Source organism: Poecilia latipinna, unplaced genomic scaffold, assembly GCF_001443285.1.
Source record: "Poecilia latipinna isolate Pla-1442-1.1 unplaced genomic scaffold, P_latipinna-1.0 Scaffold1502, whole genome shotgun sequence".
NCBI lineage: Eukaryota > Metazoa > Chordata > Actinopteri > Cyprinodontiformes > Poeciliidae > Poecilia > Poecilia latipinna.
Window position 1 is genome coordinate 65,615 of NW_015114118.1, and position 22,444 is coordinate 88,058.

The 22,444-nt window shown below is 40.2% G+C and overlaps 1 protein-coding gene across 2 annotated transcripts in view; it reads right to left on the reverse strand.

Moving 5' to 3' along the window:
• Positions 1–10,528: 10,528 nt before the first annotated feature.
• The window catches only part of adamts6 (ADAM metallopeptidase with thrombospondin type 1 motif, 6), an 86,585-nt gene continuing 74,669 nt past the window's right edge, over positions 10,529–22,444 (reverse strand). For both annotated transcript variants that reach the window (XM_015057974.1, XM_015057975.1), the window contains exons 22-25: positions 21,758–21,962; positions 21,493–21,669; positions 16,694–16,850; positions 10,529–14,375 (exon numbers count right to left, since the gene is read on the reverse strand). In XM_015057974.1, the coding sequence (XP_014913460.1) occupies positions 14,266–14,375; positions 16,694–16,850; positions 21,493–21,669; positions 21,758–21,962 (649 nt within the window). In that variant the 3' untranslated portion in view covers positions 10,529–14,265. The remainder of the gene's footprint in view (positions 14,376–16,693; positions 16,851–21,492; positions 21,670–21,757; positions 21,963–22,444) is intronic.

Genomic DNA, 22,444 nt, shown 5'->3' on the forward strand with positions numbered 1-22,444 from the left:
TAGAAAAGAAAAGCAGGTCATAAGATCAATTTTGGTCCAAATTTAGTAAAGATAAAACCAGCTCCTCCCAGTCATGTAGTCATTAGGTACATAAAGTTCAAATCAGATCAAATGAAAACACATTACAGTCAAGTTGAGCTGATCATTTGACTCCAAAACATTAAAACTAGTTTTCTACAGAAGACCACCTGATGATACTGAGTTGTTCATTTTACAGCGTCTTGATAAGGCATGTGGAAACTGTGGACAGAGACCAGGAAGAAACCTCCAGCAGAACCAAACTTTGAGGAGAAGATCGGTTGACAAGAGAGACTTTGAGAACCAGAGAGACTTTGAGAACCAGAGAGAATTTGAGAACCAGAGAGACTTTGAGAAGCCACTTGTTTCAAGGATCTCATCCTTTTGGTCACACCACATGACCATAGGTGTGGGTCAGATGGTTTTATATGTAGTGCAATTACAGTTCATATAATGAAAGATAACAGAAAGGTTTTGGACGTGCAGGTTTGTGTCCAGGTATTTCCTCTAAAACAAGCAGATCCAGGACTCCTTCCCCTTTTAAATACTTTACTTGGATAAATGTCCTCATGTCTTTGCTTAAGTTTCACAGCCACTTCATAAGATTTATTTTGTTCACACAAGCCAACTCTACCTTTTTTTTTCTTTTTTTTCCCCCTCTGCATAGCTCAAAATCTACTGAAAAAGTGTTTCTTGTGTTCCACTGAGCTAAAATTAGGACACGGTCTAGTGTGAGAACAGGGAAATGAGGTAAATCAGTGGCCAAGCTGCAGCGCCCTTCGTGTTTGTTGACAGCAACACGTTCCTCCGAAAGCTTCCAGGACGACGTTCCGAACACCGTCTGCCACAGTCATTGGTCAGAAACAGAAACCTCCAGCAGAACCAGACTTTGAGGAGAAGATCGGCACGAATCGATGCCTCGTCTTTAAAAAGCAGCTCAAGAACACCGCTGTGGCTAAAACCAAGGTTACCACCTCCCCCCATCAACCGGAGCCCCCCCAAAGCATCACAAATATTTCACCCCAGAATTGGGGTTGGATTATTTAGCATTGAGTTACATGAGTTCTAGCAAACATCTTATTCCGATTGTAGGAAATACATCCCAGGAATTCACCGTAAGTATGAAGCATGAAAGATATTTAGAGAGACCCACAATCACAAAGCTTTAATATTATGGTTTGGCAAGCTGGAAAGCCAAACAGTCAGAGTACATGTGCTGCCATATTAATAGGAGTATTTTAGATATTAGCTTTTGTCAGACGCAGTGGTTGATGGTTAAATTTGATCATGTAAGTTTTGTGTTTCCAGCCACTGTGACTGTGTGAGGGATGCTGGTGTCAGTTTGTTGGCCGGTCAAACTAAAATGGACGAACCACAGCTGGATGGAGAGCAGAATGTAGCACAGATGTTTATGGTTTACCCAGTAATGCGTCCTGAAGATTTAAATGTTGCTGTGACCTTTCTTCAAAAAACAAGTTTCAACTAATTACTTTGTTTTCTACTTGAATGCTCCAAACTTTTCATAGCAAGATTCAGCATGACTTCAAATTCTGTTATTATAAATCAAGAATTGTGTAATTTTCATTAAAGCCACTTAATTCTAGCCTATCAAATGAGGGAGCATTTATAACTCCTGTGACACTAGTCCGTACAGTATCTGCCTTTCCGTGGCGTAGGAAACATTTAATACTGTAGCTTCCATAAAATTAGCACCGCAGCTTTCACACACTCTATTCATGTTCACCACTGATCTAGATTTAGCACAGCTGCAACTCAAATATTGCAGCACAGACCCGCTGGCAACCCTCCTTTATCTCAAGCTAATATGTTGTCTGCAAAAATGAAGAGCCACTCAGCTCTGCATGCTGGATGCATGAGACTGAATGTGACAGTGGCAGCTTCATATTTCTTCATTAATTCATCTGATGATTATCTGAGCTTATGGAGGAACTCAAAGGACTACCCCTGATTCTGAAATCTACCCCTAGGCAATCAGTTGATCCTACATAAAAGAAATTAAGCATGAAAGGATGGCAACAGCAAAATACCCAATCCTGATGTAGGAAAACACTGTAAAAGCTTTACCCATGATCCAAGTCCTCTGAGCACCAAGTATTCAAAGCATGCCATAATCAAAGTTTACACCCATAGAATAAATGTTTTTCAATATTTCAGCATGATGGATTAAAAAAAACAAACACTACAGACATTTTGGCAAATAAAATGGACAAGAAAGGGAAAAATAGAAAATAGAGAGGAGGAAAGATGGAGTAAAAGCTTGAAAGGGAGAGAGGGAGATGAAGATAGAGGAAAGAAAGAAGGATAACAAGAATATTAAAAAAACACAAAGTCTGCCTCTACACCTGCGAAAAGAGAGAAAACAATACAAAGATAGGCATACATGTCAATAGCAAAGTCACTGAAAAGAACACGGTACTAATTGACACAAGATGTATTTAATGGCAGCCAGAGCACAAGACAGGATGTATCTCTGAACACCTGTGTGTGTATAAGGTTTCCCCATGTAAGGAGCCTGACAACGTAGTATTCATTGGAAAAATGGGTCTTGCAAGGTCAGAAAGGACACACAACATAAGGAGACACAAGACTGGATGCCATACAACAACACACTCTGTACTCCCAGGTCCAGGTACCAAGGCCCCATCCTGGGTCTGGGGCCTGGCTGTCCAGATGGTGAACCCAGATGGCAAATAGAGAACGGGGCTCTGGAAAGACTCCAAGCTTTTCTCTGCCAGCTCAAATGTGGTGCTAATGCGTGTTGCTACAGGGTGGTTTAAAGTGGCAAAGTCTTTGTTAAGATATTACTTTACTGCATTGTTTCTGTTTCTTTAAGGACAGGAGCAATGTGCAGAATCGGCCAGAGGAAAAGCAGCGTAAAAGTCCAAAGCAACTTTGGGAAAACCTAAAACTATTGATTGAAATCACTTTACATGATTACATATTACAAACTCTAAAGAAATTAGGGTTGAGCAGATATTTTTGTGGAAGACTCTAATCAATACTTGGCTGAAATATGAAAGCTTGAATCAGCACTTAATAAAGTGTCATTTAGGAGCCAAGAGTTGGTGAATTGAGCCAAAGAAGCTGCTGCCAACTCACACTCTGCAACTTCTTATCTTTAAACTGTGCAGATTCAACGTCACAAAGGCAAAACGGACCAAAGCAGTGTTGAAGTGTGGTCTTGATGTTGCTCAGAGAATAAACCAAATATAAAAGTGAATTCCCAGACATGGCACACCTCTAGTGATGTTACAACCACAAATGTCAACGTATTTTATTGGGCTTATAATGACAGACCAGGACGTTTTTCTTCAGACTCTCAATTGGATTTACAATTAAAACATATTTAAACATAATTAAAGCCCAATATTCTTTTTGGGCTGAGCAGCAAAAGTGCTGCAAAAGTCTATTGTAATCCAAATGTGTATTATTATTTTTAACAAAAATAAATTGACTATTTGGAACATAATCAAAAATTCACCAGCTTTGTGCACTTTGTGTCAGTCGTGTGTTTAATTTACATGTCCTAAGGGTTTCAGAAAAGTTGCACAATGAACTTCTCAACAGCGCCCCCTGACAACTTTCAAAATACCCTCTTCCACATTGAGGTTACTTTATCGTAGAGGCATGAAACTTGGTACACTTGTACAACTCCCCAGGACCAACAGAAAAGGCTCTGGCACCCATGCTCTACACCAAACAGGAAGTCGGCCATCTTGGATTGAGCATCTGATTTTTACCAAATTTTTGCCGTTTACATCCATATTTACCTCCATATTTGGTCGAACTCCTCCCAGAGATTTTGATTGATCAGTTTCATAGTAATTTTGCTTATAAGACATGAGGGAATAAAAGTTATCAACGCTGCTTGCAGCTTTATTATTTTTTATTATTATTCTTTATAAAAAGACTTATCTTTTTGGTCAGGTCAGAGTACCAGATTTTATTTGCCGAATGCCAGAGATGTTTTCAGAAAACATCTCTTGTTACTCTTTGTGACCATGTTGGCTGTATGTTTAGCATCGTCTGCTCAGAAGTCTCATTTGTCCCCAAACTTTAACTTCCTCGTTGATGTCTTGAGATGTTGCCTCAACATTTCTCCATGATGCACCAGTTCCTCAACTCCACCATACATCTTATTGGGATCAATGTTAGCATGATAAACCAGCTAGTTTCCTGCCCTTTTTTACTCATCAAAATGTAACCATGGCAACTGTGGCCAAAGTTGTCTTTTCTCCCATGTATGATGTTTTTCATGTAGGACAAAAACTTTGGTGCCATTCAAGCGATTTCTCTTGCAAGATGTTCCTTACATCCTTTTTTTATGAATCAGGCTTTAAAGTTTTATGTTGACTGCTTCTTTATATAGTTTTGTCTGTGCCATCTGAAAGTCAGATAGACAAAAGAACAGGGACTTTGAAAGACTTGGATCTAATTAAAGATTTTGTCTTTTAATTAAATGAATTGCCCCGAGGCAGATCATTCCATCTTTTACAGCCTCTGTTTCGCCGCAGTGAGAAAGCAGAACGATAACACTTAGTAGAATTTACGGAACCTATAAAAAAAAAAAAAAAGATGACTCAGTGTAATTTTTTTTGTGCTTCAACCTATTATTATGGACGGTTACAGGTCACTAAAAATGATAGATCTCAGAGAACATTCGCCTCACGGTAGCTGCCAAAAAAATTTCGCCTGGCAATCACAGCTTGATCAGATTTTATGAAGAGATTCACCATTTTCTTTTCTTCTGGGAAGGACATGTGAGCAATTTAATACAGCTAGAGAGTACGACTGTCCTGTCATTGTCCGTCCCCTTTAGCTTGTTGTCATTTATTAGCTGAAGGCGAACAGGGCAGTGGAGGATAAATCCTGACATAATTCATTGGTGATGCTCTTCATAATGTTCTTGCTGTTATAAAGTACCATTTACCCAAGCGAGGCAGCACACACACGAACCCCATCACAACAAAGAGAAATGCTCTGGACTTTACTCCGGTGGCCTAAGTGATTGGCTATTGATTCTTCAAACACATAATCCACTTACCTGTCCTCTCTCTGAGCTGACAGGAAGGGCTGGACGGGGACAGCAGAGCAAGAAGGAAATACTCCTTGAAGGTGACTTTCCTTCCAGCCAAATTATGATACATGCAAATCGAGAAGACTTAAACCTTTAATAAACGTGTAGCACACACACACACACACACACACACACACACACACACACACACGCACACACACACACACACACACACACACACACACACACACACAAAAGTATTGAAGGAACACAAAGTCGTACAGCTCCAGCTCACTCAGATTGAACACAGAACGTCTTTGAACAGATGTTTCTAGGCAGTCTGGTAAAAACAGAGGGTCTGGAGTCTCAGCTATTGAGAAGGATTGCTTCCTGGAGGCGTGGACTCTGTTAAAAGTTTTAACAGAGTTAAACAAAGACAAATGTTACCAAAACGCTAAGATTTGTCTATGAGGTATGTAATTTGTATTTCAGTGTCATGAAGCTAACCAGAAATTGTGCTGTAAAAAGTCATATTGTGTTGTGTAGAGAGAAGTGCCGAGACAAACAAGATGGCTGTTAATGTTAATTCAATGTTTGGAAGATTGGCCAACATGGACTGAACGGCTTCATTAACTTTCTCTGCTGTTATTGATAAAACGACAGGCAGACTACAGTTCTGAAAAGAAAATCCACAGAAAATCAACATCGTCGTTCACAACGTCTTCTGTTTGCTGATTGGCCCAGTAGAAAGTCTATTGAATTAATCAAAGTCAAAGGGAGGAAACTAAGATGGATCAGTTAAGGGAGGCGAGAATACGGAGGAACTGCGTAGGGAAGCAACAGCCATGCTAATTTTTAGGGGTTGCTACAGATTCTCGATTGGTTTTAGGTTTGGACTTTGACTGGGCCATTCTTTAATTTTATAAATAAAATTTTCTTTTATAAGTTAAAATTCAAAATTTTTTGGGGTGGATGTTCAGGATCGCTTGTTGGAAAGAAAAAAAAAAGTTCAGTTTTCAGATTGGGTGATACTTTGCAGATTATTCAAGCCGTGGCGGGAGAAAAGGCATAGCTGAAGCTTCTCTTCGCACATCCTCCTGGTTACATTGTTGAGGTTGTTTTGTTTTTTTTTCTTTCTTTCTTTTTTTCAGGGCCTTGATTGCGAACAGCTCATTCTGAGCCTCAGCTGTGGGAAAGAGCAGTAAGGATTAACACGACAGAGGCCTGTTGATAGCAGGTGCTGGAGCCGTGACCTTCCCATCCCAGGCCAACATTCCTGCCTGTCATACCCCCCAAACCCCTACTCTTCATCCCCCACCTCTTCATCCCCCCTTGGGTCTGTGAATGCACTATCTCCAGCCACACCATCTGGGACTGTTTGTTCTGCAGGGCCAGGTTCGGATGGGAGAGTGTTTGTACTGCTTCAGTCACTCAGCACGTGGAGTGTGTACCACTCCGTGTCATCCGAGGTTATGCTAATCGTCAAGCTAGTAACGGATCATGTAAACTGTTGAGTGCAGAGTTACAGTAGCTCTGTATCCGCTTCAAATGTCTAAATCTTTGTCTATGTTCTGCTGATGTGGGGAAAAAAACACCAATTTTGCAATTACGAAATGTAATTCACACGTGAAAAAATATTGTTCACGAGATAAGTCATTAATTCGGTCATGACTCTCGCACTCATTATGCACATGTGAACAGGTGTGATTTTCATTTCACTTCTGTTTTTTGACATTATCAGAATATATACAAAGATTTGTGCACATTTGTAATGGAAAAGCAGCTGGAGTTCATGCTTTGGATGGGAGATTTTTCAAACTTGGCCTTTTTTCCCGATGAGCAAATTTATTTTCATAATTTCAATTTGCTCAATTTTATGGTCAACAGAAACGTAGGATCCAATCGGACAGCTCTGTGGGATAAAGCACTTTAAAAGGACACATTAACTCTCTTTGAAGGACTTTCAGCATAGTTTGAGTAATCAGACCTGGTGCTATCGCCGTATCTGCGTGGCTTCGCTTTGTAGTTTAGCTCCCGAGGTATTTCATGGCTGATAAGCAAAATGCAGTGGCTTCTCTTAATCTCAGAGGTTTCCATTTGAAGTGCAGAATCACAGAGAAGAGCAGAAATCTGTTCCCCGTCCTCTGCACACCTCTTATCATAAACAGGCTGTGAACACCATGTCTCCACAGGCAGGATCGCTAGCAGTCACTGTGACATTTGTCCAGTTGGAGACACGTTTTGTACCAGTAAAGGAGACTAATGGAAAAAAAAAAAATGTTTTCGAAACTGTCAAAACACTCGTCAGAAAACTACTTCAACTCTTGCTGATTCCGAAGGATTCGGGAGGCTAAGTATACCACGGGTTGCTAATCAAATGCAGTTGATCATTAGCAGCTGTGTGACCAGCTCGGGTTTTAGTGGTTTGCTGGTCCGGAGAGTCCAGATGTGTGTGTTTACACAATGCCAAGAAGGAAGACATCAGCAATTACTCTGAAAAGAAACTGTTATCCATTAATCTGAGAAGGATTTGCTAGTCCATTTCCAGACTATTTGAAGGAGCACTCCCTTGGACTTGCACCCGACTATTTTACAGGGTAGTATTATGTATTTTCAAAGCACATAGTGCCATTTTATAGCACCATCATTAGCTATGTTAACTTCTGTTGTTATAAAAATGCTTTATCAAATATAAATTAAAAGAAATTTGACTTTGTAATTTAACGCCTTGAAATTGGGCCTCTGTCTCTTTAAAAACTCCTGCTCTTTCTGAAACTCCGCCTTCAGGAAGTCATCACAACATGGCTCCTCTATTAACCATCTAACAATGTTTCTTCCTGCATTTCACTGAGAAGTAGCTCCTATAATTAGGATGTGTGCAGTTCGAACACGTTTGCTAATTGCTGTTGGCTAGTCAGAAGGGGCTGAATGAGGCACAAGCTTGGAAGCTTGGGAACTTCAGCTCTGAGGAGGAGCTGTGTTGTCAAAGGCGGAGCTATATCCATCTATGTGTTTTTCTGAGCTGAATGGTTCCCATGGGAATTTAAAGGATTTCTCAAACATGTATGAACAAATCAAGGCAACACTCCAGGTGTGTTTTGGATGAGGAAATAACATAATTTAAAGCTCTAAAAGGTCTATTTTTCATGATCCCACCCCTTTAAAGTTTGTGTTCGATGAGTCCAGCAGTAGGGCAAAGTTCAAATAAATCATTAAATCTCTGAAATAATATATTCATGTCATAAATGAGTGTAAGAAGACTTCTGACCAGCCCAGGATCTCTCTGTCTCTTTGTGTTTCCCTGAGCTCTGCAGGTTAGAGCTAATATAATCCCAGAGCCCCACAGAAGCTAGCCCTACTCTCAACCGCTTCTGCTAAGCCAAAACAGGCCACCATTCTCTTTCTGTAATCGGACACCGTGGATTAGACGGAGACGGCGGCATTTCCCAGCCGACTGGGCTTAGTGGCTGTTTATTTGGACTTAATTACCAAGGAGAGTGGAAACCCTACAGCTTCCGAAGACGGAGCCCTTTCAGGCTGGGGCGAAGCAGGAACAATGGCTGAGACGGTTCGGGGGAGGCATTTGACGCTTCTCCTGGTGGTCCACGTTTGTTCTGTCGAGTCTCAGAAGTTGATGAGACCGAAATATTGGATTAAGAAAGGTAAGAATTATGGGTGCTTCCCCTGTTTGAACACCACAACCCGAGTCGGCATGTAAACGGATCTCTTCAGCTTTGGTAACACGTTTGCTGACATCATGCCAGCAGTTGTTCTCAAGCTGTGGGTGCTTTCCAAGAGCTGAATGAATGAACAAGAGTTTATCACTCTCTGAAACCAAAGAGATGCCAACAGTTCTTATCTAGTCTGCAAATGTTTGAACGACGGTACAAGGCCTATAAAAAGTATTTATCCCTCCTTCAATGTTTCACACTTTCATAAATCAAGTTGTTGTCAATTTGAGTTGGATTTTTGGATGGAAAACTTATGTTGCCAATGAAATAAAAATGACAAGACAAAGTACATGATAGTACTTTATCTACATGTTTGGCATGTAGATTAGTCTATGGGCGAGCATCATTCCTCCCCTACAAGTCAATATTTAGTTGAGTTCACAGCACTAAATCTGTGTCCTTATGTAAAGTGAACTTTTTTAAGCTTTACATCATATTTTATTATTCCTTTATCAAAAACATATTTGGAGTCTTGCTTTGATTTTTTTCATGCATGTTTGAGAAATCCTTTAATTTCAGCTGTGCAAAATGCCTCGGGAGACGTAGCTTCGCCTTCGAGGATGAAGCTCCTCTGAGCTACAGTTTCCAAGCGTCCGCCTCACAGAGCAACCCTCATCCACTGAGCTCCTTCAGACTAGCCAGCAGCAATTAGCAAACACTTGAGCTCATTATAGGAGCTACTTCTCAGTGAAATGCTGGTAAAAATGTTGTTAAAGGGTTAATAGAGGAGCCATGTTGTGATGATTTCCTGAAGGAGGAGTTTCAGAAAGAGCAGGAGTTCTTAAAGAGGCAGAGGCCCAATTTCAAGGCATTAAAAGAAATTTAACTTGCAGCATTTTTATAACAACTGAAGTTAATATAGTTACTCAGCTGTGCTATAAAATATGGCTGGAAAACACACTACAGCCCCTAGAAGTCAATAATTCCTTAATGTTAGCGAAAAAATTACTTGTTCCATTGACAGATTGTTTCATTTATAATATAATCTTTCAAGTGTGCTAAGATATTTGCACTAGAAACTAGAACAAAATGTACTTGGTAATATTTTGTGTTGTTGAAGGGCTATTCTTGAAGATAATCTGTAAGCTGCAGCAAAACACTTTAGACCATGCCTGGCGATTCACCACACCAACCCTAAACATACAGCTGGTGCTACAACAAAAACCGACTTTTTCCTACCATTTCACAATAGCTGCGTTTCCATCTACAAAAATAATTGCGCAAATTGAAATTACAAAAATATATTCGCTCTGTGGAAACACTGCAATTTGGGAAAAATGTTTTGGGATAAAAAAGTTTTTGCGCTAGGTTGAGGTGTGTTTTTGGCCGTATCAAAATTTGGGTATTTTTCAAAACCGCAATGGGAACACTTCACGTCACACGAGTCTTGTGACGCCATGTTACTAGTGGCGGAAAAGATTAAGACGACAGGAAGTCGTAGGAGGATGATGGCGCCACCTTATTTTTAATGACTTATGCCTTGAACAAACTTATTCATATGTGAGTTCAACGACATTTCTTACTTATCAGGAAATGGCACAATTACGAAATTTTATTTTTTGACATTAGCCAAATATTAACTAACTTTTGCGCACATTTTTTATGTAAACGCAGTTAATGTCACACTATTTTGTAATAATTTATTGCATACAATCCTTTCATGAAGTTTGTGGCTTTAACGTGGCAAAACGTGAAACAAATCAAGGGGTTTAAATACTTTTGCGCGAGGCACCGCAAATAATGAAAATCTACTCACAAATGCCCCTCAGTAAAAGCTCTTTATTGTTTCTACCCTTTTAAAAAATGGCGAAGAGCTGCACCACTGCACTTCTTTCACTATGCTTAATTTCAGTTTGCATGCAGTGAAATAAATGTACATGTGAGACACAGCAATAAATTAGCACATTATTAACATCCGAAAAGAAAAAAAAATAGTAACAGTTTACCAACATTAATACTGAATATAAAATAAATGCAATTAATCACATGACGCTTATCATTTCTCTCGCGATTTCAGGTACAGACACGAGCAACGTGACATTCAGACATCCAGGTTCACAGCAATGAGTACCAGCTAGACTGAGTTCAAATCTTCGGTCTGTGATGGCTGCTTTCCCCCACAGCTGGGTCAGTCCGTGCAGAAAATGCTTCTCAGCGTCCTCGCTGAGGCTTCTGCGGCTAATAAAAAACTGTTCGACATCGTCACATGGAAGGTGGCTACCAAAAAAAATATTTTTTTTAAAAAAGTAGCAGCAGCAAAAATCAGAATATCGTCGTTAACAGCCTCAGAGACGTCTTCATGCACTTCCTGTGTTGGCGCTCAGATTTGTCCCCTCCGTACCGCCACGTAACGTTTCAGAGGAGTTCCCTTTCACACCCGGCAGAAATGTCACTTGGATAGAGAAGATCTGTTACATCCGGGCAAGCGTCCATTTTGGTCAATTGGACGAACAGCGTTACCCTTTCTGAACAGCAAAAGTTCCCAGTGTGAGGTATAAACAAGTAAAAAGAAAACAGAAAAAATAAAACATGACCAGCATTTACCAGCAGAGATATTAACAAGTATATCAACTTGTCTTTTTTGGCTCAAACTTTAACTTTTAAGCACACTGGAGAGGGGTTTGAATGGAAGCACCTGTTGATAGCACCAGAAGCCTGGGAAGGCTCCAAGTCTTGGAGGCTAGGAGGAGGAAAAGAGGAAAAAGCTTTTAAAAAAAAAAAAACACCAGTAAAAACTGAGGGAAAAAAATGGAAATGTATTTTTCTCTTTCTGACAAAGACGAGGAAAAGAGGGAGACACTTAAAGCAATTGTTCAAAAAAATTAAGCTAAGTTCTGTTGTATCTTACCAGATGTATTGAAAGGCTAGCCCTAAGCTAAGCTAAGAGGGGCTGACACAATGAGTAAAAATCATTGGTGTTCACTGAAACCTAGTGAATATTCTTGCCTTTTACACCACTTTATCATATGATTACTTTAAGAGGAACTGTGTTTCACGCAGGAAGATTATGGGTGGTGCGCAACCTCTTCCTTAATTTTCCCACTTAGATAAACGTTAGCTTTCCAATAATTAGCCGTGAAATGGAAAATTATTAAGAGCTTAAATGTTCACCTGAAGTTCTGTGACATTTTTTGAGACAGTTGATATAAGGAGGGAAAAATTAGCTCCAGTCTTTCAGTTCCCTCTCAGACAGTCTTAGCGTTAGCCTCTGGGTCTGCTAATGTGAATTCATGCCAAACAAAGTCATGCAATTCCAGTTGCAGTTCCTCTGCAACTGGAATTTTAATATTTTAACAGAACCTTGTTGAAAAATGGCTCATCATTATGAGATAATTTTCACTTTGTGTAATATTTGGTCTTAATAAATATTAAAATTAGGCTGAGCCAATCACCTCTAAATTTCACTGTGGAAACTGGAACCTAATATGGAGTGGTGCCCCAGTAAAGCAGCTGTGATGGGTTTTGATCTTTGTTAATTTGAAGGTTAACATTGTTATATTACCTAAAGATCAATGCAGCTGGACACATCAAGACACAGGAAGGCTCGGATTCCACAACACGAAAAGACAAGCTCCAGTAATCAACTGGATGCTGACGAAGTCTCAAAATCTAATGAACTTTTTTATTGTACCTAGAATTATCCAATTTGCCAAGGACTTTACCTGTTTTTCAGACTTTTGAAAGAGGTTTCCTGTTATTTCTGCATTTGCACAGCAAATTATTTGGAGTGGCTGTATCTTATCTGAATCTTTTGGTACTAAGTTCAGAGAACTTTCAAGCAGAATGGGAGCTTTCTGTGATTGAGGTGCATATGATCTGGTCAAAAGGGATTCACTGTGCATCAAATGGTCTAACACCCTAAAGATTCAGGAATGGGTTGAGTTTACAAAGATTACCCTGGAATGAAGTACAACAAAAATAAACTCAGAAAAAGTTGAACCAATGCTCCTCAACAGAGACCTTCCCAGTTCCAATAACCTCCAAAGTCCTTAAAGTGTTCGGTGATGTTGGGAAGACATTGCAAAATGTGAGGACCACTGCCATTCACTCAACTTCTTATGGTCCTATTTCAGAATCATCAAGAACGTCCCAAACCACAATTTCATTAACCGGTGACCCATGGGTAGTTCCCAGAACCGTCTGGTCCCACACCGTCCAAACAAATGTAACAGTAGGAACTCTTGATGATGCCACATCCAATTGAGCATCGGTGATGCATCTGACATTCCTCTTTGTTCACTGAGATCTAGAGGTGTTGATGTCCACAACTGCAAGATGCAACAAAGCTGGCATTTAATTTTCAAAGCCAAACCTTCTCTAGATCTGGCTTTTTCTGTCTTATTCTGTTTTTAATGACTCAATTGGAAGAATAATGTGACCTTTTACAAAAATGTTGCCCAATTTCCTCCCAGCTTTTACTGAGAAACTGTACCACTTTGTAGAGTAAGAGAATAATATCCATACTGTTACTCAAATGAAAAAGGTGCTTCAAACGCGTCCTCAAAATGAATCCCTCACTCGTGAGCTGTGCTCTGATTGAATAGAAGTTGAGTAAAGGCCTCTTGTTGGTAATGTTTCATGTGGTCCAGGCAACATCAGACAGTCTATCTGGGGTTAATGTGAAATTCTGCCCTACTGAGTGACGCTGATGCACCGGTCTGGGCGAGAAGCAATGGATACTCCTATAACCATGTGTTAGCTTCTGGTTTTAGATTAATATCATTTATAATACACAAATCCGTACAGTATACACAATTCTAACATGGGTTACAGTATAATTCCATTCCAGCACACAACGTTATTGATTATAAACTCAATCACATTACATTCCCTTCCATGGCAGTAGGCTACTGTTTGACAGAGACATCCGAGGACGCTCTGTTTGGAGTTGTACAATAAATATACAGTACACACGGGTTCTCAACTATGTCTGAGCTGTAAGTTGGAGTATTTACATGGAAAAAGTGCACCAAAGCCAAACGTCAACCCAGCACCTTCTCAAAGGCGGGAATCCATCGGAGCAGCTCCCCTCATTCTGTGTTCGTCTCGTGGGTACGTCGCGTGTGGAGCGATGCGTCCAACCCTTTGGATTTACACCACAACAAAACACACAGGAAGACCCACGATGATATCATTGATTATTATTATAATAAAAATAATATCATCCCACAGTTGATCTTCTAAATTCCACTTCACAGAAGCAAAAAATACAAAAAAAAAGAGAAGAGTTTCTTTCAGCGCTATGGGCCAAGCAGTGGTTTGGTTTCCACCAGGAAGAAGGGCTCCGACAAACAGGGAAGGCCTTTCTTCGGGCTGTAGCTTTGGTCTCTTCTTCTTCCCACACTCGAGAACTGAGGAGTTTTATCATCGCTCCTATTTTTTTTCACTTTTCCTCCTGCTCAGTGCTTTATCCCTCCATCTTCTTTGCCTCTGTATCCATGTCGTTCTTTATCACTACGCGTTGCTTTTGTGCCAGGGTCAGTGCCCCTGGCAGGTCTTGCAGCACATCTGTCTGAAGTAGCCTCGGCTGCAAAACTTGAACTTCAGCACCAGCGGGCAGTAAGCAACTTTGTTTACATCTTTGCATTCTGTGGAGAAAAAAAAGGAACAATGTTTGGTTATTGAGAGGGAACAGCTTTCATCAGGATGTAAGCCTTTTAAATAGTTAACAGCATACACGTGTTTTTGATTTTCAGATACAGCTGACTTAATTCAGTCAGTATGACAAGGATGTGAAATATCAGTACATAGAAGGCTGTTCAAGCTTAAAGGGAAACTGTGTCACTATGAGCTTGTTGGAAAAGCAAGTACATCCTCAGAAGCTAGTTCAAGCTAACTAGCTAGCCCTTTGGACGTACACAAAAGAGAACCAAACACAGCAACAGTGTTCTGTAAAATGGTGAAATTAACACTGCTAAACACAGTGTTGAATCCCACTGATCTGAACATTTTCATTTTCAGTTGAATTAAAGCGCTAAAGTCATCAAAAACAGATAGCGCATGTCTGAATAGCTTGCTAGCTTAAACCACCGTGATGACGTCCAACAACCTCAACCTTTTTAGTGAAGTTATACAGCTAGTGAAGTTATTACTGATAATAACTTCAAATAACCTCACTTTAAAGAATATGAAGTAACCCTTTATTTCAGAACTGGCCAAGACATAATTGGAAAATCTTCTGTTTCCACATCAGCTGGTTATTAAAACATTATCCCACATGTTAGATTTAGGCTGCCATTTTGTTGTTCTCTGTCTTTTATCCAGAGATTAGCAAAGAAATAGACTGGTGACTGAAACTGGATGAGATGCAGCTTGACCAGCCGATTAAAAACTCAAAAATTTGACCTTTTTACCAAGCAAATGCAGCATACCTGCAATATCACACTAACAATACTCTGCTCTGGAAATTGGTTCAGCAAGAAGAGGACTCAAACAAAGTACTTCATCTGACTTCATGTTCTTCATGAAGCCAGATGAAGAACAAAGTGTGTTTATTTTTCCAGAGGCATGTTGACATCACATTTAGGCTACAACAGGTAGCCTAGCTAAACTTCAGCACGTGATAATTTGCTATTTGCTATAATTGTTCTTTGGGTTTATTTGTACCCATCATTTTTTAGGCCAGAAAAAGAGATGTTTGTCATTCATCTACACCCCCTTTGGGAATGTTTTTGTCGAATGAGCAGAATTGCCCAACTCTGGAACTGGAAATGTACAACGAGACTCCCATTAGGCTAACCATGCTAACTGTGCTACATGGTAGTGAAGTTGCTTTGTGTTTAATTTCAAACAGTTATGAAGCCAGCGCTCTCTTACATGTTGGAACATCACATCTGCTCCTAACATACACAATTACTGATCAGGAAAGGTAAACAATATTCTTTTGAGATTATAATTAGCTAAAACTATAACTCAAGATGAGCTAGTCTCGGCATCAGCTGCTCAAAACCTTACAAACACAGAGATTTGCTATAAATCTCTGATTGGTGCATCTCTATTTTTTATCTTATGATCAGTTTATGCTGAAATTTGACTCTAAGGTTGCTAACTACCATAAAAGGGTTATTCCACGAAAGCTGCAGGAAGAATTCAACCAGTGGAATTAACCTGTGAAATAGACTAAACTATATATTTGATACATGTTTTATCTGTATTTTTAGCCTGATTGCTGCAGGTGTACTTAGGCTTAGAGAATGTTCTTCTATTGGTCATAGTTTAGTGAAATTATCAGGTTTAACACTTAAACTATGGCTAGTTTATGTGGAGCAGCCCTGACCTCAACAGAACAAAACTCTGCAGCTACACTTGGACACAGAAAGTAGGACTGAGACAGATCCTGGCCTCGCTCACTAACTGGGCTGACTGCCATTTCTGGGTAACACACACACATACACACTTAAAACTCCTGCTGGATGCCAGACAGGCAGTGCTCTAAATGCCTTATCACGATCAGAGTGTCTTCCCTTATTAGGCTTTGGCCCCTGCCTCCTCAGAGCCAAATGAAACGAGACGTTGCCTCACTGCTCTCCGTAAAGGAACAATTAGCCTACAGCTAATCCCATTAGCCAGCCTGTAAAGGCTGCTCACGTTTTCCATTCGGCCTAATCGAAAGCCCCCTCTGTACGCATCCGAATCGCCATCCATCATGTGTAAGTGTATATGGAGGCTCGAGCTGTTTCGCTTTGACCACGAGCCAGCATCACTGGAAAGATTAATGTAGCTGGCAAAGTGTAGAGGTGTGTGTCATCCAGGAGTGTTTGGGTCACAGCAGAACTGTGAAGTTGAAGACAGAGATGGTTTATAACCCTTTCTGCTCGGCGTTTGGGCAGAGAGCCGTTTGGTGACCGAAAGCTTTCATTCTTCTTCCGTGTGCCCGTTGCCGGACTTTCTCGCCTGGCGGTCTTACCGTCGCTGTTAGAGTTTGGGATGGCGTCGCACTTGCTCTCACACTGCTGCATGGTGGCGGGCCGGAGGGAATCTGGACACTCATTGGACATCTGTCCGGTGTAGGACAGGCAGGTGACCGTTCTCATCTGCTGACCCAGGCCGCACTGAGCTGAACACTGAAACAGAGTCATCACAGAGTATCATCAACGATGATGGTAAAGAGTTCCAGGACCTTAGCATGTAGCCCTAAGCGTTGTGTCAATCGTCCAGTGGTGGACTGTAACAGAGTACATTTTTGAGTATCTTTACTTGAGTATTTATTTTGAGGGAACTTATGACTTTTGACTCCACTACATTTCTAGGAAGTGTGTTGTTACTTCGTTTTGGCTAGATTTGTAGTCCACTGTTGCTGTTTCTCTTTACTGAAATGCAATTGGCCACAAGCTGTGCTCCTCACGAGAAGGGGGACCAATCACAGTCGCCCCGCACACCTGGGATTTGGAAGGATTTTCAAAAGTAAGTACTCCAGTACTTTAACTTGAGTAAACCTTGGACTGATCAACTCTGATCAACTCAAGTGGAGTAAGATTTGACCATGAGTATCAATACTTTTACTCAAGTACTAGAGTTGAGTATTTTGTTCACCACTGCTCTCGACATAGGTGTTTCAACTAAGAATTATTTAATTAAACTTTTCATTTGTAGGGCTAACCAGTCAGTCAACAAAGAATTTATTATTTTAAAAATGAGAACTGGGTGCATACGTTTGAATATTTCCCCAGGCCACACAAGGTAAAACTACTACATTCAGGCCTAAATATACACATAAACCTCAGCTAGTATTTGATTAAAAGCCCCTTAACAAGCTGCACTTTTTGTCTGCAACATGCTTGAGACATACATCTGCCTGGAAATTTGACAAGTGTTCTAGACAGAACTGGTATAGTCCATTGTCCAGTTGAAGGAAATGTGTGTCCAACTTTCAACCATGTAGTTGTTGATCTGAGATGAAGTTGAACAATTACTCATCTATCCCTTTTGCACAATACACCAGTACCACTGGTCGTACCAATGGTAGCCCCACAACATGAAGCTGCCACCATATCCTCTGAGGTGTGCAAGCCTCATATTGACTCTTTCAAGCATAATTATGACCACTTGTGGACAAATAACTCCAACTGCTGTCTCCTTTGACCATAAAGCTTATGGTCAAAAGTGCCATAAAGGATTTTGGCACTTTTGGATTGAGGTCTTCCTCCTTGTTAAGCTTCTTTTCTGTCTGGGTCAGAGGTCAACAATCTTTCCCACCCATTAGCCATCTTTGCCTTTCCTCCTAGTGAGTGTATGTTGAGCCGCAAAACCAAATTAAAGCTTGAAAAATTTTAGACTAAAGTTTTCTGTGTTTAGGTTTTAGAACACAGACAAATATTAAACTATGACAAACAAACAATGGATAGTTTCCTTTAAATGGAACATCCCATATTTGTGGGGAAAATAAAGTAGTTTGTGGTCTACCTTATTGACTTTATTCTATGCAGATATTGCTAAATGCAAATGGTAAAACTAGTTTTTAAATGACTTAGTTTTAGTGAACATTGCTGACAAGTCATTAGGAGCATCTTTGGAGGGTCTAAAGATTCACACCACTGGTTTACAGCTAGACTCCATAAGCTGCAGTTTATGGTCGGATGGAGTTCTGCTGGTTTTTGCGAGGTACCTGAACACCTCCACCAGTTTCCTTTAATCTAAAGGATGGCAGGTTGCAGGAACTGTTCAAACTTGGTTCCCAGTTTACCAAGACAAGCTGTTAAACATCCACCCAAAAAAAGAAAAGAGTGTATGCATGTGAAGAGATGCCACTCGCTAATGGACAATCACATCTTTATGTTTTTTTTGTAACCTTTGTTTCAGAGTTACATGTTGTAAGATCTTTCCACCCTGGAAGGAATTTCTTGTATTCAGAAAAGCAACACACAAGTATCTAATAAATATTATTAATTGGGAACTGATTCCCAGAAAATGAAATGTTATATTAAAACAAGCAAACTCTGACGGCATGTGGGTCAAGCTGACTCTGACGCTGATCTTCTGGAGGTAACTAATGAATGTTTTGGTGGGATGTGACCCAAAGTGGGTTTTTTTTTTTTTTTTTTTGGACTAACCTTTGTCAATGTGCCAGTTGTAATAAAAACTGATGTTTGGCCCATTAAAGTCCTCAAAAGAAACAGAGAAGCAAACAAAGGCTAATAAAACACAAAGACAGGAGGTGCCAGCTCACCTTTGACTTTACTGCAGTAAACAACATTTTCCTACAATGAAGCAGCTGAGGTCGAACAGCACACCTGTGAGCGAAAACTACCATCGGTGTTGAGTTTTCTGACTCTATGCATTTACATTTTTAGATGGTATGATAAAAAAGTGATTTTTTTAAAAAAGGCTTTGGTTACATTACAGTTATGAGAAAAATTGATATCCACAGAGTCAATTATTTTATTTCAAAACGTCTACAAATGTTTTCTGTTTGGACATTAAGGTGAAAAATGTCAACATTCTGAGATCAAAGTCAGAATCAATATAAAAAAAATATTAATTGAAAAAAATTCTGACTTTTTCTTCCAAATTCTGACTTTAAACTAAAAAATTCAGACTTTTTTTTTTAAATTAAAGTCAGAATTAATTAAAAACATTAAATGCATTTTAAAAATTAATTGACTTTTTTTTCTCTCGCACATTTAAAGTCAGAATCCTGAGAAAAAAAGTCAGATTTCTTCTTTTTTTATTTTTCTTGCTGCGTCTCTAATCATCCTCTGTAACATCAGGATGTGATCTCATCAAATGTTTTTATATGATCTGGGCCTTTTACCAAACTTACTTTAATAAAATAATGCTGGCTATATAGGTGGATGTGTATTTTACCTGTACTTTGTTTTAATCAGCAAAATAAAGAGATTTTTCATCTCAATCACTTTTTCCTTAATTAAAAAAAAAAACTAAATAAAAATAAAAATGAACTATCTGTGAGCACAAAAACTGAAGCAGCAAAGATTTGCAAAGCAGGTTTGGCTGCGGCTGTGCAGCGTGAGCCAACATCCTTCTTCCTGTCACCTTCAAAGATTTCATCTCCCTGAGCCAGATCAGCGATCTCGCATGTCATCCCTTCCCAATTAGAGCGTCTTTATTATGGCTGGCCCTGACAGACGGCGTGCGTCAGTGGTGCAACGTATGTGGGACTTGAACTCCTGACCTTTGGGCCTCAGACGTTCAACCTCTCTTTTCTACCCATGCAGGGATAAAAGCTGCTGCCTCTGATGCAACGAACCCATCTGAATCATGACATCATGACAAGGCGAACACGGCGTTTAAAAATACCACTTTCACTTTAAATTACAGATGAATCCTGCAAAAAAATATTGTGCCATACTTTTTTTTTTTTGCACATACAGCAATGTGTGACGCACAACTTTCTGGCCTCTTCTCACCCCTGTGAATCAGCTGTGCTGTAATGTGTTCAGCAGATTTTTTTTTTTTTCAGGACGCACTCAGTCATGTCAGGGTGAGCTCGAGAATGCTACTCCTCTGTCTCTCTCCGTCCAAACCGTGTTCCTGGAAGTGACAGAGAGTCCTGCTCCGAGGCAGAGATAAACTTCAAACAGCCAGGAGGATATTACTGCCAACAATCACACACAGGCCTGCTGGAACGCTTAGACCGCTGCACACACACACACACACACACACACACACACACACACACACGCACATGCACAAATACGTGTCACAGGAGCTCACTGTGCAACATTCAGGTCTAAATTATACAAAAACTACCATGTTTTCTATTCATATTTCATATTTCATATTCATATTCCATATTTGCTTAAACATATTTAAGCAAATATGTTTGCTTAAACATATTAAACCGCATGCTATGTTTTACAGGTTTTACCTTAAGTTGCATATTTATGCTTTTTCTCACACACGACAAACCTTTATAGATTTTATTATGTGCATATCTGGGACATACATTAATTTTCTATACTTTTAAAGTAACCAGTTAACCTGACTTTAGTGTCTATAAAAAAAATTATCAGCTTAATCGCACTATCGCTGTGATTAATCACAGTTAATCAATATGACTAACTTTGTAAGCCTGAAATATAAAAATGAATGCAGTTATGTTTCTTGCAGGAAACCCTGGGCAAGCCCCTCCTTCTGATGTACTCCAACCAATTAAAATGCAAATAATTATCTGTGCTTTGTTTTTTTTTTTGTAGCAGAAAGCAGGTAATGTAGTCTTTCAGTTCTCAACAGCAACTAAGGGAAACTGAGAAAGTAGTAGCAAACCTGTTTCAGGGACACCTGACAGAAGATATATTTCATTTTGCAGTTCTTGGCTTCTCCACCCCTTTCTGATGCCACCCTGGGCAACTGCCCGCGTAGCACGTGTCAAAAACTGCCACTGTACACGTTTTCAAAAAAAGTTTTAATTGTATCAAACCGAACACGTGTGAAGAAGATTCTCTGCTTTCCAGGTTTTTATATTGAGGGAGGTTTAAAGGAAGTCATTTTGTCCCTCGTCAATCATTTCCTACATTCCACCTTCAACAGATTCTGGATGCTTCAAAATAAATGCGACAACACAATCTTATTAAAAGCTTTCTGCTTTTCTGTCACACGATGTCGACTATTTTGAAAGAATTTTCCTCTGAACACTTTCTAAAAACCTGCCAGATTTTGTGAAAAGACCACAGCCCAAAAACAGTTGTTTTTTTTGGTCAAAAGAAGGATTATTGGGTCAATATAGGAACCCCGCTCCAGCCGTACCTGCCCCCAGTCCCCAGGGATCCAGCGAGGTGGAGGGCAGCGCCCCGAGCTGCAGCGCATTCGGACCGGAGGCTTGTTGTGGCTCAGGCAGGTGGTGGGCGGGAAGGTTTTGGTCAGGTCGCTGCTCTTGCACAGGGCGATGCGGTGCTTGAAGCCGGGGCCACACTTTGGCGTGCACTGAGGCGCGAGAAGAAAACGATGTAAAAACTCCGAGATCCCAACGGCGGAGTTGGCTTAAAAAAAAAACTAGAAAACGTGGTCTTACCTCTGACCATTCCAGAGTTACCCACTTCGGCGGGCAGGACTGGTTGTTGCAGGACTCTCTTTCGATGGGTCGATGAGTCAGGCAGAAGGCGTCTTCCAGCGTCTCCTCCTCAGTGGGGCCAGTCCTCCTGATACACAGGACGGTCCTGGTCCGAGTCCCACCGTCACACGTCTTTCCGCACTCTGACCACTCGCCGATAAACCACCTGACCGAGAAAAGACAGAAGGTTACCGAGACGCTGTAAAAAAGAAAAACGGGAAAATTACAACAACAACAAAAACTTGTATAATAATACTTGACAAAAGTTTTTACTTTTTGGGCAGTCGGCTTTTCCTGTAAATCTACAATCAGTGGAACAAGCTACCTGATAGTAGCTCCAGAAGTTACTTCAAATCTAGTAAAATAAATTCTCATTAAGGCAACTTGGTGCTGTATTCATCGAGTAATGTGAGTAAGCTGATGAGCAAAAGGAAACAACCTGATTGATTTTAAGACGTAAACCTTCTGCAGCTTTTATCAGCCTCTCTGTTGTGTTGGCATTTAAAACAGCACAATTTTCAACAGAGCCAGTCACTAACTTATAATTGCATGTCATCCACATAGATATAGGGGAAAATATGAAACAACGCAAGGCAACAGAGGCAGAGGAGAACGTTTCTCTCCTGATGGAGGATGACCTCTTATCCC